The following is a 16,188-nucleotide window of genomic DNA, read 5'->3' on the forward strand; positions in this document are numbered from 1 at the left end:
GGGGCTGCGGCGAGGGAGAAAGGGGAATACTGCTTAATGGGTACAGGTTTCCTCTGGAGTGATGAAAAAGTGTGAAACTAGAGTGGTGACTCTTGCACAACATGGTGAATGCACTTAATGTCACTGAACTGCATACTTTAAAATGGTGACGTTTTATGTTATGTGTTGCTATCGTCTGGATGTGGTTTGTCTCCACCTAATCTCATGTCAAAATTTGATCCCCAATGTAGGAAGCAGGGCCTAATGAGAGGTGTTTGGGTCATGGGGGTAGATCCTGATGAATAAATTAATGCCCTCCCTGGTAAGGAGTTGGGGGGTGAGGGTAAGTAAATTCTCACTCTCCTAGTTCCTGAGAGCTGGCTGTTTGAAAGGGCCCGGTGCCTCTCCTCTCACCCTCATCCTTCCTCTCTCGCCCTGTGATCTCTGCACACAGATTCCCCTTCACCAGCCACCAGGCGTGGAAGTAGCCTGAGTCCCTTACGACATGCCCTATCTTGAACCTTTCAGCCACCAAAATTGGGAGCCAAATATACCTTTTCCCTTTACAAACTACCCAGCTTCAAATACTCCTTCAGCAACACAAAACAGACTAAAACATGTAGTATTTTAAGGCCGAGGCAGGTAGATCACTTCAGGTCAGGAATTCAAGACCAGCCTAGCGAACATGGTGACACCCCGTCTCTACTAAAAATACAAAAATTAGCCGGGCATGGTGGTTCATGCCTGTAATCCCAGCTACTCGGGAGGCTGAGGCAGGAGAATCGCTTGAATCCGGGAGGCAAAGGTTGCAGTGAGCTGAGATCACGCCACTGCGCTTTAGCCTGGCTCAAAAAAAAAAAAAAAAAAAAAAAAAAAAAAAAAAAAATGTGCATTTTACTATAGCTTTTTGAAAAGTAACTAACTTAAGACTAGAAAAAATATGTTAAGACACTATTTCTAATACATTAATGGAAATATAAGGGATACCTAAATAAAGCTTAAGGGATCTGTCTCCTATAAACAGACAAAAAGTAAAATCTAACTTGTTAGTAAGTTTCCTACATAAACACACAGAAAAAGATACTGAGGAACAATAATGAGAAGCCATTATTTAACCTATTAAATTAGCAACAATTTTCTTAAGATTACCCAATGCTGATGAGTATATTTATCTACAGCTGATGGGAAGAAAAAACTCAAGTAACCTTTCTGGAAAACGTGATGAAGAGCCTTAAAAATGTTCAGACTAGGCTGGGCACAGTGGCTCACGCCTGTAATCCCAGCACTTTGGGAGGCTGAGGCAGGCAGATCACGAGGTCAGGAGTTAAAGACCAGCCTGGCCAACATAGTGAAACCCCACTCTACTAAAAATACAAAAAAATATTAGCCAGGCGTGGTAGTGGGCACCTGTACTCCCAGCTACTTGGGAGGCTGAGGCAAGAGAACTGCTTGAACCCGGGAGGTGGAGGCTGCAGTGAGCCAAGATTGTGCCACTGCACTCCAGCCTGAGCAACACAGACAGACTCTGTCTTAAAAAAAAAAAAAAAGAAAAAGAAAACTGTTCAGACTACATCTAAAAAAAACACAGCCCTCAGACCCTTGGGCCTTTCTGGGAATCTATCCTAAGGCAATTTTCTAAAATACATACAAAGCTTTTCACAAAGACATTAATCACATTACTATTTACCATGGCAAAAAAAACAGAACAAAGAACTGCTTAAGAATCCATGCAATGCAGTATTATAAAGCCACTGCAAATATTTATAAAATATTTAATGATCTGAAAAGCCACTTACGCTATAAAGTGGAAAAGGCAGAAGAAAAAAGTGCATTTACAGTGTAATCTCAACCATATTTAAAAAGTAAACAGGAAAAAAGACAAGAAGGAAGCAAATCAAAATGTTATTAGAGATTGAATCCAACGGTAGTAATTTCTTTGTTTTTTTAAGTTATCAAATATTCTACAGACTTCAAAATACTTTTTATAATCAGGATAACAACTACTAAGCAAAATCAAGAAGTGGCAGAGAAGATTTTGTGTTTCTACAGTAGCATCAGTACCTACTGATTGTCTAGCAGTACTAGAATGAAGAAGGGACAGAAACTGAGCTAAATTATTGGTCACAAGGCCAGGAACACCGGCTCACACCTGTAATCCCAGCACTTTGGGGGGTCAAAGCAGGAGGATTGCTTGAGTCCAGGATTTTAAAACCAGCCTGGGCAATATAGCGAGATCATATGCTGATATAAGAAAAAATAATAATTTTAAAATGAAAAAAAGAAAAAAAGACACTTTTAAAAAAATAAATTGTTGGTCACAAATGTTGGAGGGCTTGGCTGCTGCAGTTTTGTTTTGTTTTTTGTTTGTAAGTATCTATGGGAGAAGAGCATACAAAAACTCCCTACACTATTTCTGCAACTCTTCTATAAGTCTTACATTATCTCAAAATTACATACTTAAAATAAATAAATCCGGCCAGGCGCAGTGGCTCACACGTGTAATCCCAGCACTTTGGGAGGCCGAGGTGGGCCGATCACCCGAGGTTGAGAGTTCGAGACCAGCCTGGCCAACATGGTGAAACCCTGTCTCTACTAAAAATATAAAAATTAGCCGGGCGTGGTGCCACATGTAATCCCAGCTACTTGGGAGGCTGAGGCAGGAGAACCGCTTGAACCCAGAAGGCAGAGGTTGCAGTGAGCTGAGATCATGCCACTGCACTCCAGCCTGGGCAACAAGAGTGAAACTCCGTCTCAAAAAAATGAAATTAAATAAACCCTTTTTATAAAAAATGTTTTATTTAAAAGGACATGAGCCTGTGACACAGCCTCAGGAGGTCCTGATGACATGTGCCCCTAAAATAAAAAAATCCTTGATAGATCACTCAATTTATCTTTCTCTAAAAACAAAACGCAGATGAATAATTTCCTGGACAGTAACAAAGCACTTGGCTCACTACAACCTCTGCCTCCCGGATTCAAGCAATTCTCCTACCTCAGCTTTCTGAGTAGCTGGGATTACAGGTGCACGCCACCACGTCTAGCTAATTTTTGTATTTTTTTAGTAGAGACGGGTTTCGTCATGTTGGTCAGGCTGGTCTCAAACTCCTGACCTCAGGTGATCCGCGCAGCTCAGCCTCCCAAAGTGCTGGGATTACAGGCATGAGCCACCGTGCCCGGCCTTTTTTTTTTTTTTTTTTTGACAGAGCCTTGTTCTGTCACCCAGGCTAAAGTGCAATGGTGCAATCTCAGTTCACTACAACCTCCACCTCCTGGGTTCAAGTGATTTTCCTGCCTCAGCCTCCCAAGTAGCTGAGATCACAGGCACCCGCCACCACACCTGGCTAATTTTTGTATTTTTAGTAGAGATAGGGTTTCACTTATGTTGGCCAGGCTGGTCTCCAACGCCTGACCTTGTGATCCGCCCACCTTGGCCTCCCAAAGTGCTGGGATTACAGGCGTGAGCCACCGCACCTGGCCTCCTCATGAATTTTTTAAAAGGCCTTCCCTGGGCCAGGAACGGTGGCTCACTCCTGTAATCCCAGCGCTTTGGGAGGCCAAGGCGGGTGGATCACCTGAGGTCAGGAGTTCGAGACCAGCCTGACCAACATGGTGAAACCCTGTCTCTACTAAAAATACAAAAATTAGCCAGGCATGGTGGTGGGCACCTGTAATCCCAGCAACCTGGGAGGTTGAGGCAGGAGAATCGCTTGAATCCAGAGGCAGAGGTTGTAGTGAGCCAAGATCACGCCACTACACCCCAGCCTGGGCAAAACAGAGGGAGACTCTAGCTCAAAAAAAGAAAGGGAAAGGAAAGGACAGAACTTCTCAGGTCTGATTATTAGTCAGTTTAGAAACTAATGATTTTTCTTCCAGCTCCATTTGTCTCATAAAATACCTTTAACTTTTCAGGGAGCCCTATACCAGAGATCTTTTTCATTATAACCTTCATATAAACAGCAGTAGGCTGCTCTAATGGAAATGAACCTACTGTATATGCTAAGCCTAATGGGCTTACCTGAATTAAAACTCAAAGAAATCAAGCAATCTTCCTTTTTGTTGATGTCCCGTAATATGGACCAGCTACCACTGTGCCCTCTTTTTTTTTTTGAGACGGAGTCTTGTCTGTCACCCAGGCTGGAGTGCAGTGAGCCAAGATCGTGCCATCGCACTCTAGCCTGGGCAACAGATAAAGACTCCGTATCATAAAAAAGAAACCTAGTGATCTAGAAAAAACACGGGCCTTGGAGTTGGAACCTTAGCTGAATCCTGGCTCTGTCAACTCACTAGGTAATTCTGATTTCCGTTTTTTTGTTTTTTTATTTTCTTAGCCCAGCTGAAGAGAACAGTAGGTAACTTTGGACAAGTTACTTAGCATTACCCATCCTGGGCCTCAGCATCCTTATCCTCCTCAACTATAAAATGGGAACATAATACCTACCTGGCAGGGTGGCTGTGAGAGATTAAATCAAGGACCCTACGCAGTATGCATGAGAGCCCCTTAACGATGACTTGCACAGAGTGCAATTATGAAACACAGACCTTTTCTCCCTCTACATCCATTTCTTTCCCTTCTCATTAGCCTCTTTCACCCCCTCACTTCTCTGCCCTGTGTCTTTCTTTGGTTAAGATCTACAAGGACCTCACCTCACCCCACTCCTCCTCTTTTCATTGTTCCTCCGTGGTTCTTCTAGTAGCAATTAGCTTTGGGGCTCCCCAGTAAGCACACCCCCACCCCCAGCACTTGTTCTAACAACTTCCCTTGCTCACCTGCTACCCATCTCCATCCACCAGGGTGAAAAATACAGTTATCTGAGCTTGCTGGTTGCATGGATTTTGGAAATACAAGGTGTTTACTGCTTTCATACTCTATTTCAATCTTACCACCCTCTCCAAATACTACTACTATCAGTTACTAACCTCAAGGGCCCACCCTGACCTGCTTGGGTTTATTTTTACACCTGACTCTTAATTACTCATGTATCTGCTGAATGCTCACTAGGCACAAGAGAGGCAAAGCAGAGTCAGACGCACTCTGCTATGGGCTCTTAAAGAGAAAGAACTAATCCTCCTCACCCCCAGGCTTGCAGTGGGAAGGAGAAGGAGGGAACAGGGAAGGAGGCAAGAGTTCCACATTTTGCTCTTGAAACTTCTGAACTGTCTGACACTTACTGTAAGAATGTAGTCTTGGCTGGGCATAGTGGCTCATTCCTGCAATCCCAGCACTTTGGAAGGCCGAGGCGGGAGGATCGCAATGTCAGGAGATCAAGACCATCCTGGTTAATATGGTGAAACCCAGTCTTTACTAAAAATACAAAAAATTAGCCAGGCATGGCAGCATGCACCTGCAGTCCCAGCTACTTGGGAGGCTGAGGCAGGAGGATTGCTTGAACCCGGGAGGCAGAGCTTGTAGTGAGCCAAGATCGCGCCAATGCACTCCAACCTTGGCGAGAGAGCGAGACTCTGTCTCAATAACAATAACAATAATAATAATAATAATAATAATGTAGTCTTTTCATTCTTATATTAACAAAAACAAATAACTCAAAATAATAAAAGCCAAAAAATACCAAACTATAATCGAAGGTGACCTATGTTAAACTAGCAGCTGGAAAGCCTCAGAGAGGCAGTGTTTATGGCAACCTTGAGATGTCACGTAAGTTTCATTTGCAAGAAAGAAAAGGGCACTAGAGCACAGGGAACAGTATGAGTAAAGGCAGACAAGTATGAAAGTGCACTGAGTGTTCTGGGAATGACAAATAGTTTGCTGTGGCTGGAAAACAAGGTGTAATTTGGGAAGTATTTCAAAGACACTCCAAATAAATCACTTTAAGTATTTAATGAACCATCTTCATCCCTACTAAGAGACCTCAAAGTAAGAAAGAAACTTAAAATTCAGGGCCCACGTTGAAAACTTGGTCTCTAACAACAGTGGGAACCCTCTGCTCTGAATGACTGGGGTTCACGTGGCATGATCACACCTGAGCTCTATAAGGCAGCTCAGCAGTACGGAAGATGGACAGAGGGACGCAGAACCTGGAAGAGAGGACTGGTCATGATAGCAACCACCAAAGCAAGAGACAATGACAGCCTGATCAAAGCAGAGGGAATGGAGGGAAAGGTCAAGGTCAGGACACAGTTATGTTAGCAGCAGCATCAACAGGTCTGGAAGCAAGGGGGCTTGTAGAAGAGGAAGTTAAAGATGACTCAGGTTAATTGTTTGACTAGTTAGAAAATGAGGTCATTAACAGAACCAGGGCACGGCAGAGGAGGCACTAAACTGAGAGGAAGATGATGGATTTGGTTTAAGACACATTTAATTTGATGTTGTCAGAACACTGGATATCTACAGCTAGTAAAGGTTTAGTTTTCACTGGTACACGGGTCATAGCTGAAGCCACAGGAGGCTAAACAAAGAGACTAATATCATGGATGCCACAGGAGCCAAGAAGAAAAGTGTTTCAAGGAAAGAAAAGGAGATCAGTGGCTGCCAAAGGCCACACAGAGGTCAAATGACCTAAGGATTGAAAATATGCATTAAACAGAACTCAGCACACACAGGTTACACATAATCTTGAAAAGTAGTGAAGAAAAAAAGTCAGTCTGCTGGCCGGGCACAGTGGCTCACGCCTGTAATCCTATCACTTTGGGAGGCTGAGGCCGGAGGATCACTTGAGCCCAGCGGCTCGAGGCCAGCCTGGGCAACATGGTGAAATCTCATCTCTACAAAAAATACAAAATTACCCAGGCATGGTGATGCATGCGTGTAGTTCCAGCTACTCAGGAGGCTGAGGTGGGAGGATTGCGTGAGCCCCAGGAGATAGAGGTTGCAGTGAGACATGATTACTCCACTGCACACCAGCCTGTGCGACAGAGTAAGACCCCATCTCAAAAAAAAAAAAAAAGTCAGTCTGCAATGGGTTGTAGAATGAATGACAGGGGGAAAGGAGAGGTAGAAGGTTGAAAAAGTAGAGGCAGAGAGGGCTGGGCGCAGCAGCTCACACCTGTAATCCCAGCACTTTGGGAGGTTGAGGCAGGCGGATCATGAGGTCAGAAGATCGAGATCATCCTGGCTAACACAGTGAAACCCCGTCTCTACTAAAAAATACAAAGAATTAGCCGGGTGTGGTGGCGGGTGCCTGTAGTCCAAGCTACTCGGGAGGCTGAGGCAGGAGAATGGCGTGAATCTGGGAGGCAGAGCTTGCAGTGGGCCAAGATCATGCCACTGCACTCCAGCCTGGGGAACAGAGACTCTGTCTCAAAAAAAAAAAAAGTAGAGGCAGAGAGTGGCAACCACACTTTCAGGAATTCCTGTCCTTTCAACACAGCCTATGCCATCACATCTTCCTTGGCTTAGACAGATACGTTTGACAACGCAACTACTTAAGATCTTCAACATCATTCTCCTGCCCAGGGCCAACTACCTTCATCTCAACGGTGCCACAACTGTTCACCTACCTACAGAGATAGCCACTTTCCATATTTCATCAGCACATGGCCCATCTCCTGTCATCGCTTCCTATCAATTTACCTGTTATCGCTTCCATTCCTACCAAATCCAAATCACCAACTGATTAAAACTTTCTACTACTCCCAATCGCCAGGCTACAGGCTTCCAAAATCAGCTTGTGCTTTTCCTTCTTCCTCATCTCTTAACTCTGGAATCAGTTTTAAGTGACAACTCCCTCTCAACCACTAATTACACATGCAAGAACACGCAGGCCCTTGTCACATCCACACAGGCATGGTGTAACATCTGGTTTCCTGCATCTAACCTACACACAGCAGATTGAGTTTCCTTTAAGGAAAAATCATCCAACAAAAGAAAGCCAAACTCCCTAGGGTAGTAGTGGAGACCCTCCATCATCTAGCCACAAACTACCTTGATAGCCTTCTCTCCAACTGCTTCTTCAAATCCATCTCTTCCAAAACTTCCATCCATGCTAGAGAGCCTAGTTTACTCCCTCCCTAAAGCTCCCTTTGAACACACAAGACCTCAACAACATCCCTACCACAATTTAATTGCCCACTATGCCAAGAATTGCTCTAGACTCTTGGGATACATGAACAAATGAGAGATTCCCTAGCTTTACAGAGCTAACATTTTAGCAGGAGACAACAAAAGAATGACCTCGTTAATAACATTGAGTATATAAAATGTTAAAAAATTGTACAAAAAGAAGTAAAGCAGGATGTGAGGGACTGGAAGTGCTGAAGTGGCATCAACATTTTAAACAGGGTGGTGAGGACAGGCCCCACTGGAAAAGTGACTCTTGAGGCTTAAAAGGTTTAGTCAAGCAGATTCTCAGGGAGAGCACGGTCTAAGCAGAGGCAGGGAGCCAGGCCAAAGGCCTGGAGCAGGAACATGCCCAAAAGGTCTGAAGAGCAGTAAGAAGGCCAAGGGAGCTGCAGCAAAGCCAGAGAGCGAAAGAAGCCGAGCTAGACGTGGAGGAGCTAGCCGAGCTAGCCGAGGAGACGTGACCCGTCGTCTCACAAACCAGCTTGGATGTCAAGCAGGCAGCTGGAGACTAAAGAACTGGAGCTGAGGAGAGAGATGTTGGGTTATAGGTGTCCTGGATTAAGACACTAAGTTCGAGGCCTAGAGTGTTCCGGCTATGAGATGAGAAAGAAACAACCTGCACTACAGGAGGAAAATGAAGAACACACCTTAGTGTCCCAGCCGCCAAGTGACGAAAGGCTGAACTGCAGAAGGGGTACTCAACTTGTCTGATGCTACCGACAGGTCCAATAAGATGGGGAATGAGAGCTAACCACTGGATTTGGCAACACTGGTAGGAGGGACCTTGATAAGTGAGATTAAGAGAGAATAATGCCAGGTGTGGGGGTTCACACCTATAATCCCAGCATTTTGGGAGGCCTAGGCAGGGGGATCCCTTGAGCCCAGGAGTTCGAGGCTGCTGTGAACTATGGTCACTCCACTGCACTCTAGCCTGGGCGACAGAGCGAGAGCCTATGTCTAAAATTAATGAGTGAAAGGGATAGTGAGGAATTAGAGACCAAGTACAGGCCACTCTTTCCTGGGGTTTTGTTGCAAAGGGGAACAGAGAAATAGAGAAATAACTGGCCAGGAAAGTAGGAGTTAAGGTTTCAGATTAAAAAAAAAAAATCATGTTTGTGTACCATATGTATATATGTGCATAGGTATGCATATAAAGCCCTAGAAAGTCCTACGCACCCAACAAACGTTTATTTCCTTCACTCTCACTTCACACTTATCATTTCCTATTATCTTTGTTGCTATATATCTGACCTTTGTAACTGTCTGCAAGAAACTTTCACTTGCAAGGCCCTTTCTTTGTCCCAGTGTCAAACTCTTCCTCATCCTTCAAGACTCAAATATCCCCTCTTGGGAAGACTTCCCTGACTCTTCTCAGCCAATCTCTCTCAGGTCGGTACCTATGCAATCTTTGTACCAATGCCCCTTTGCATCAACACATTCTTCTACTATCACTTGTATCACAGTCTCTTGTATTTTCAGAGTATGTTGTCTTATCTTCCCCACTAAACTGACTCCCAGAGGGCAGGGGCAGTATTAAATATTACCCTGGAAGTGTAACGGGTATGAGCACTGACTCGCTATGTGACCTTGGGAAGTTGCCTAACCTCTCAGTGCACTGAATGTCAGCTTTAAAACGTGAAATTAAAACTGCCTTTAAGCCAGACACAGTGGTTCACGCCTGTAATCCCAGCACTTTGGGAGGCCCAGATGGGTGGATCATCTGAGGTCAGGAGTTCAAGACCAGCCTGGCCAACATGGCGAAACCCATCTCTACTAAAAATACAAAAATCATTCAGGCGTGGTGGTGCGCACCTGTAGTCCCAGCTACTCAGGAGGCTGAGGCAGGAGAATCGCTTGAACCCAGGAGGTGGAGACCGCAGTGAGCCAAGATCACACCATCGCACTCCAGCTTAGATGATAGAGCAAGACTCTGTCTCAAAAAAAAAAAAAAAAAAAAAAAAAACTGCCTCTACCTCCTGGAGTTGTTTGGGATGGGAAATGGGTTAATAGATGTAAGATGCCTGGCATACAGAAAGCAATATATACACACACACACACACACACACACACACACACACACACGCGCGCACACATACACACATACATATTAACTATTATATTGTTATATTGTAACCACAGCACCTAGGGTTGTAAACTTCATAGCAAGAAGTCAATACATTATTTCATGATTATTTGGCCTAGAGTAGTGGCTCACTCCTGTAATCCTAGCACTTTGGGAGGCTGAGGGAAGAGGACTGCTTGAGGTCAGAAGTTCAAGACTAGGCTGGGAAACAAAGCAACCCCCACTCTCTGCAAAAAAATAAAATAAAACAGTTAGCTGGGCATGGTGGCATGGGCCTGCAGTCCCAGCTACTGAGGAGGCTGAGGTGGCAGGATTGCTTGAGACCAGGAGATTGAGGCTGCTGTGAGCTGTGACTGAGGCGCTGTACCCCAGCCTGGACAACAGAGCAAGACCTTGTCTCAAAAGATAAACAAACATACAATAAAAATAAAAACCAATAACAAAAACTCTGGCTTAATCTACCTATTTCTTTATACTACATTAATTTTGCTGACCACATTTTGGTTTTATCAGGTGATTTGAACCATATCATACACTCATTTTTTCAGAAGCTATTCAAGTCATTTCTTGAAAGGTAACTTTTTCTCCAGACTATCTCTAATGCTGTGACTGACATACAAAACCTCTGGGTACCACTGAACCTTTCCCTGCCATCTCCCTGCACCAAGTCTTCTTCCTATCTCTCAGAGCATGGGATACAACGCAATGCTGTGGGTGAACAAGTGAATGACACGCCATGCAAGTGGCTAAATTTCAGTTCTGATTCTGCCTCCATTATAGGGGCCACTCATGGTAATTGATATTAGAAAAATAAGGCCAGGTGCGGTGGCTCCCACCTGTAATCCCAGCACTTTGGGAGGCCGAGGCAGGCGGATCACCTGAGGTCTGGAGTTCGAGACCAGCCTGATCAATGTGGTGAAACTCTACCTCTACTAAAAAATACAAAAATTAGCCAGGTATGGTGGTGGATGCCTGTAATTCCAGCTACTCAGGAGGCTGAGGCAGGAGAATCACTTGAACCTGGGAGGCAGGGGTTGCAGTGAGCTGAGATCGGGCCACTGCACTCCAGCCTAGGTGAAAGAGCAAGATGCCGTCTCAAAAAAAAAAACAGAAAAAAGAAACCTTAGCAGGCAATTCAATTTCTAAGCAACTAAAAAAGAACTCAATTTTGCACACAATTTTCATAGTAAGCAACAGCTCACTCAATACTAAGTAACAATTTCTCAGAGAAGTAGTGGGAACCTCTAACATGTCACACCACTTAAGAATCCATGGGGCCGGGCGCAGTGGCTCACGCCTGTAATCCCAGCACTTTGGGAGGCCGAGGCGGGCGGATCACAAGGTCAGGAGATCGAGACCACGGTGAAACCCCATCTCTACTAAAAATACAAAAAATTAGCCGGGCACGGTGGCGGGCGCCTATAGTCCCAGCTACTCAGGAGGCTGAGGCAGGAGAATGGCGTGAACCCGGGAGGCAGAGCTTGCAGTGAGCCGAGATCGCGCCACTGCACTCCAGCCTGGGCGACAGAGCGAGACTCTGTCTCAAAAAAAAAAAAAAAAGAATCCATGGGAATGCAACCAAAAATGATTTAATCCAATTCAGTTAAAGTATGCTAGCTCTTCCTGTAATTCTATACTGCAACTATAAATCTTTTTAAACTGGTTCTGAATGTGAAGGTCAAGGGGATAGTGTAAGCGAAATTCCCCATGCTCCCTATGCCCCACCACTATCTCTCTAAGCAAACAAAATACAGGTGGAGGACTCTCCTGATCTTCCTTCCCATGAGGCAGCACCCAAAGAGCACTGGCTCCGGAGTAGAGCACTTTGGGTCTAAATGCCAACTCCACCACTTGTCAACTAGGAATCCTAGAGCAGGTCTGTCCATCTCCCCGTCTGGCAGGAACAGCCATAGTGGAACCTAGCAGAGTTGGTGGAGTTTACTGATACTGAATGACTAAGAGAAAAAGTAGGTCAGGCGCAGAGGCTCACGCCTATAATACCAGAACTTTGGGAGGCCGAGGCGACTGGATCACCTGAGGTCAGGAGTTCGAGACCAGCCTGGCCAACCTGGTGAAACCCCATCTCTACTAAAAATACAAAAAAAAAAAAAAAAAAAAAAACTAGCCGAGCGTGATGGCAGATGCCTGTAATCCCAGCTACTCGGGAGGCTAAGGCTGGAGAATCATTTGAATCCAGGAGGCAGAGGTTATAGTGATCCAAGACTGCGCCACTGCACTCCAGCCTGGATGACAGAGTGAGACTCCATCTCAAAAAAAAAAGACAGACAGGAAAAAAAAAAGTAATGAGTGAAGAATAGCTAGCACATCAAAGATGCTTAATAAGTGGTAGTTTTTATCACATTACACCACTTTCAAGTCTTATTAGAGTTGAAGATTTAAAAAGAAGATATTAAAAAGGCTCAAACTTATGCCAACTAATACCCTTAAAAGTAAAAATGTTAAGTCAGCAAGAAATGGAGAGGAAATAATTTCCTGGAATAAAGAGCTGGGATCCCAGGGTAAAGACCCTCTGCCTGTAAGACACCAGCCAGGCAATAGTTTCCTTACCTTTGGGGGACAGGGCCTACCCCACCCAAGCTCCTGACCCTGGGATACCTACAGATGAACCACTGTGTCAAGTGACACAAAAAGGACAATCCCATTCACATCAACTATGGCCACCCCCTGTGTACTTAAATAACTGAGGTCTAGGTGACAAAAACTTTGACTTGCAATATACCCCAGAAAAAATGCACATGAGGTTCATGAAGCCAACTACTTTACAGTTCATTACTCAAAGGTGGTCATTCCCATGATGCTCTACTGACTGTCAACTAAAATGAAACCTGAATACAAGGGTGCTGGGCTAGCTCAGTCAATAACAAAATTCTGTCCAAGGGTCCTAAAGCAATGCTGTAAGTTTCCCAAGGGGAGGAACGTGTGTCTTGTTCATCTGTACATGCCCTAGGCCCTGGTATATGGTGGCTGCTGAAAATTCACTTGTAAGATCTGTACACTCATATTCACAGCAGTATTATTCACAATAGCCAAAGGCTGGAAGCAACCCAGGTATCCACTGAAGGATGAAAGGATATACAAAATGTAGCACATACACACAATGGAATTCAGCCTTCGAAAGGAAGGAAGCTCTGACACACACCATGACATGGATGAAACTCGAGAACACTGTGCCATGTGAAATACGCCAGTCACAACAGGCCAAATACTGCATGACTCCACTTATATGAGCTACCTAAAGCAGTCAAATTCATAGAAAGAGAAACTAAAGTTGGGTGGGGGAGAAACTGAAAAAAGAGGGGTATAGATTGTTTTGGGAAAAAAACCTTTGGAGATAGATGGTGGTGATGGCTGCACAACAATGTAATGCTCTTAATGTCACTGAACAGCACACTTAAAAATGGTTAAAATGCCAAATTTTAATTACGTATATTTTACTACAATTAAAAAAACACAACTTAAAAAGTATATTGAGGCCGGGCATGGTGGCTCATGCCTGTAATTCCAGCACTTTGGGAGGCTGAGGCGGGTGGATCACCTGAGGTCAGGAGTTCGAGACCAGCCTGACCAACATGGTGAAACCCCCATCTCTACTAAAAATACAAAATATAGCTGGGCATGGTGGCGCATGCCTATAATCCCAGCTACTCGGGAGGCTGAGGCAGGAGAATCACTTGAACCCGGGAAGCAGAAGTTGCAGTGAGCTGAACTGTACCACTACACTCCAGCCTGGGCAACAAGAGCTAAACTCCATCTCAAAAAAAAAAAAAAAGAAAAAGTATACTGAAAGAAGAAATGAAGGAAGGAAAGAGTGCTACTTTCATCAGGCACTAAATGTTATACCTCATACCTCTAGATTATTATTTAGATAATTCCTATCCCAAATTTCATAGTTGAGGAAATTGGAACGGAGAGCTTAACTGATTTGCCACAATTCACACTTTGTAATACATATGTTAAAATATATAGACTCAGCTGTGCATGGTGGCTCACGCCTGTAATCCCAGTACTTTGGGAGGCTGAGGAGGGCGGATCACTTGAGCTCAGGAGTTCAAGACCAGCCTGGGAAACATGGTGAGACCTCATCTGCACAAAAAATTAGCCAGGCATGGTGGCGCACAGCTGTAGTCCCAGCTATTTGGGAGGCTAAGGTGGGCGGGCTGCTTGAGCCCAGGAGGTTGAGGCTGCAGTGAGCCATGAATGTGTCACTGCACTCCAGCCTAGGAAACAAAGCTAGACTCTGTCTCAAAAAAAATAGTAATAATAAAACACATACACTATACGTACAGCATATACTGTACGGTGCTGCTCAGGATTAATGGCGTACTTTATCCAGCTGGCTGTAAGCTCCATATCTCAGGACCTACACACTACCCACAGGCCTTTTGAATGTTTCGAAAATTCCACAGGCCTTAAGGTCTGTATCACGAAAGATATAGCTATGTCCCTTTCTCTATTATACCACTAACTTGGCAGGGGTAAAATGGGTGAAACTGAGGAGAACAGCTCCACCCCTCGAGGTGTTCAACCACAGGCTGGGTGATCCAGTACTCACTAAGGGCTTACTATGTGCCAAGAGCTGGGGCAGATAAGGGGTTCAGACAATTTGGTCTTTGAGGGAGCTGTGTCTACCGCAATAGATAGATAAGGCTCAGAAATAATTACAAGAGCAAAAAGACAAATGCTTAACAAAGAGATGGGGGTACACACATTTAGGGGAGTATTGAAAGTATCTATCGGTCTAGAAAACCTGAATGGTATCTTCAGCAGACATCAGAGCATGTAGAATAGCAGCCTCAGTGTCAAAAGATGCCGACCATTCCTGACCTTGCCATCACCTGCGCAAGTGACCTCTGTAAATCCCTCTCTGTTTCTCCATATATAAACCTACACCTGGATGAGATGTTTCTCCTACAATCACCCAGCTCTCTTAAGTGTATTAGAGATGCCTAGGTTCAAAGTCAGATGCCTAGGTTCAAATCTTAACACTGTTAAAAAGTCGCTTGACCTTGAGCTGGGGAATTAATTGCTCCGTGCCTCAGTCTCCCCACTTCCGAACAGAGGATTGGTGTGATCATTAAATACTACTGCACGTCAATCACTTCGCGCAGGGCCTTGCCAAGTAGTAAAGCCCTCAACAAACGATAGTTATTGTCCGGAGGAGCTGCAGGAGGCAAACACCAGATGCAAGGGTTGTGCCTACAGCGCTCCCAGGGCCCTCCCAGGCCTGAGCCATCATCCCTGGGGGGATGGGAGCACAGGGCCGGGGCTGCACACTCTGCACGCATGTGTCACCGGCCAGGCTCCGCACGCGCCTCTCCCCGCCATGGGGAGAGTAGCGATGGTTCAGCAGCCCCGGGGCCCATTCCCACCCCTCCGGTAGGGCACCCCAGGAGGGAAAGGGGCTCCAATCCCACTTACCATGCTGGCCGGGGAGGGGGCTGCTCAGATGAGCTGGTTCTTGGGCTTCGGACACGTCCCGCTCGCACAGTTCAGGTCATGGTCCCGGCAGACTCGGGAAGTCCCCCACCCATGCAAAGACAACCCCTTCCCCACCGGGCCCCGAGGGGACCCTCTAAAAAGGGCAGGGCCGCCCGGGTCGCCTCATCGGGGGCCCCTGAGACAATTCATCCAGACCCACCCGCCCCTCCCCAAGGAAACTGAAAAAGCAGGAAATGAGACTCGGATGCTGGCGAGGAGGGCGGCGGCTCGGGACCCCCGCCCGGGCCCGACCCCCGCGGGGGAAGCTGCGGGCCCAGGCAGGGGCTCCCCGGCCTCCGCAGGCAGAGGTGGCGGCGGGCCCGGCCCCGAGGCTGAAGGGGCGGAGGCTGACGGGCCTCGACTGCGCGGCCCAGGCGGCCGGCTCAGGGGAGAGGCCCGGGGACCCGCGCTGTCCTAGCAGCCTCAGCCCACACGGCCGCTGCCGCCGCCCCCCAGAGCATCCCTGCGAGCACCCGCCCTGGAGCCGCCCGCTAGTACCGCGCGGCCGCCCCCGACCAACAGCCCCAACGCGCCGGAAGTGGCGAGGGCCGGGCGGCCCCACAGCGCGGCCGCCGGGCTGCGGCGCTGGAACCGGACCAATCCGGAATCG

The 16,188-nt window shown here is 46.2% G+C and overlaps 1 protein-coding gene across 2 annotated transcripts in view; it reads right to left on the reverse strand.

The window, feature by feature from the left end:
* LOC105482856 (exportin 6) overlaps positions 1-16,119 on the reverse strand; it is a 117,798-nt gene extending 101,679 nt beyond the window's left edge. The window contains exon 1 of one of the 2 annotated variants that reach the window (XM_011743226.3): positions 15,519-16,119. In XM_011743226.3, the coding sequence (XP_011741528.1) occupies positions 15,519-15,521 (3 nt within the window). In that variant the 5' untranslated portion in view covers positions 15,522-16,119. The remainder of the gene's footprint in view (positions 1-15,518) is intronic. The other variant, XM_011743227.3, reaches the window with a different exon arrangement.
* Positions 16,120-16,188: the final 69 nt, after the last annotated feature.

This window comes from Macaca nemestrina, chromosome 18 (assembly GCF_043159975.1).
Source record: "Macaca nemestrina isolate mMacNem1 chromosome 18, mMacNem.hap1, whole genome shotgun sequence".
NCBI classification, from domain to species: Eukaryota; Metazoa; Chordata; class Mammalia; order Primates; family Cercopithecidae; genus Macaca; species Macaca nemestrina.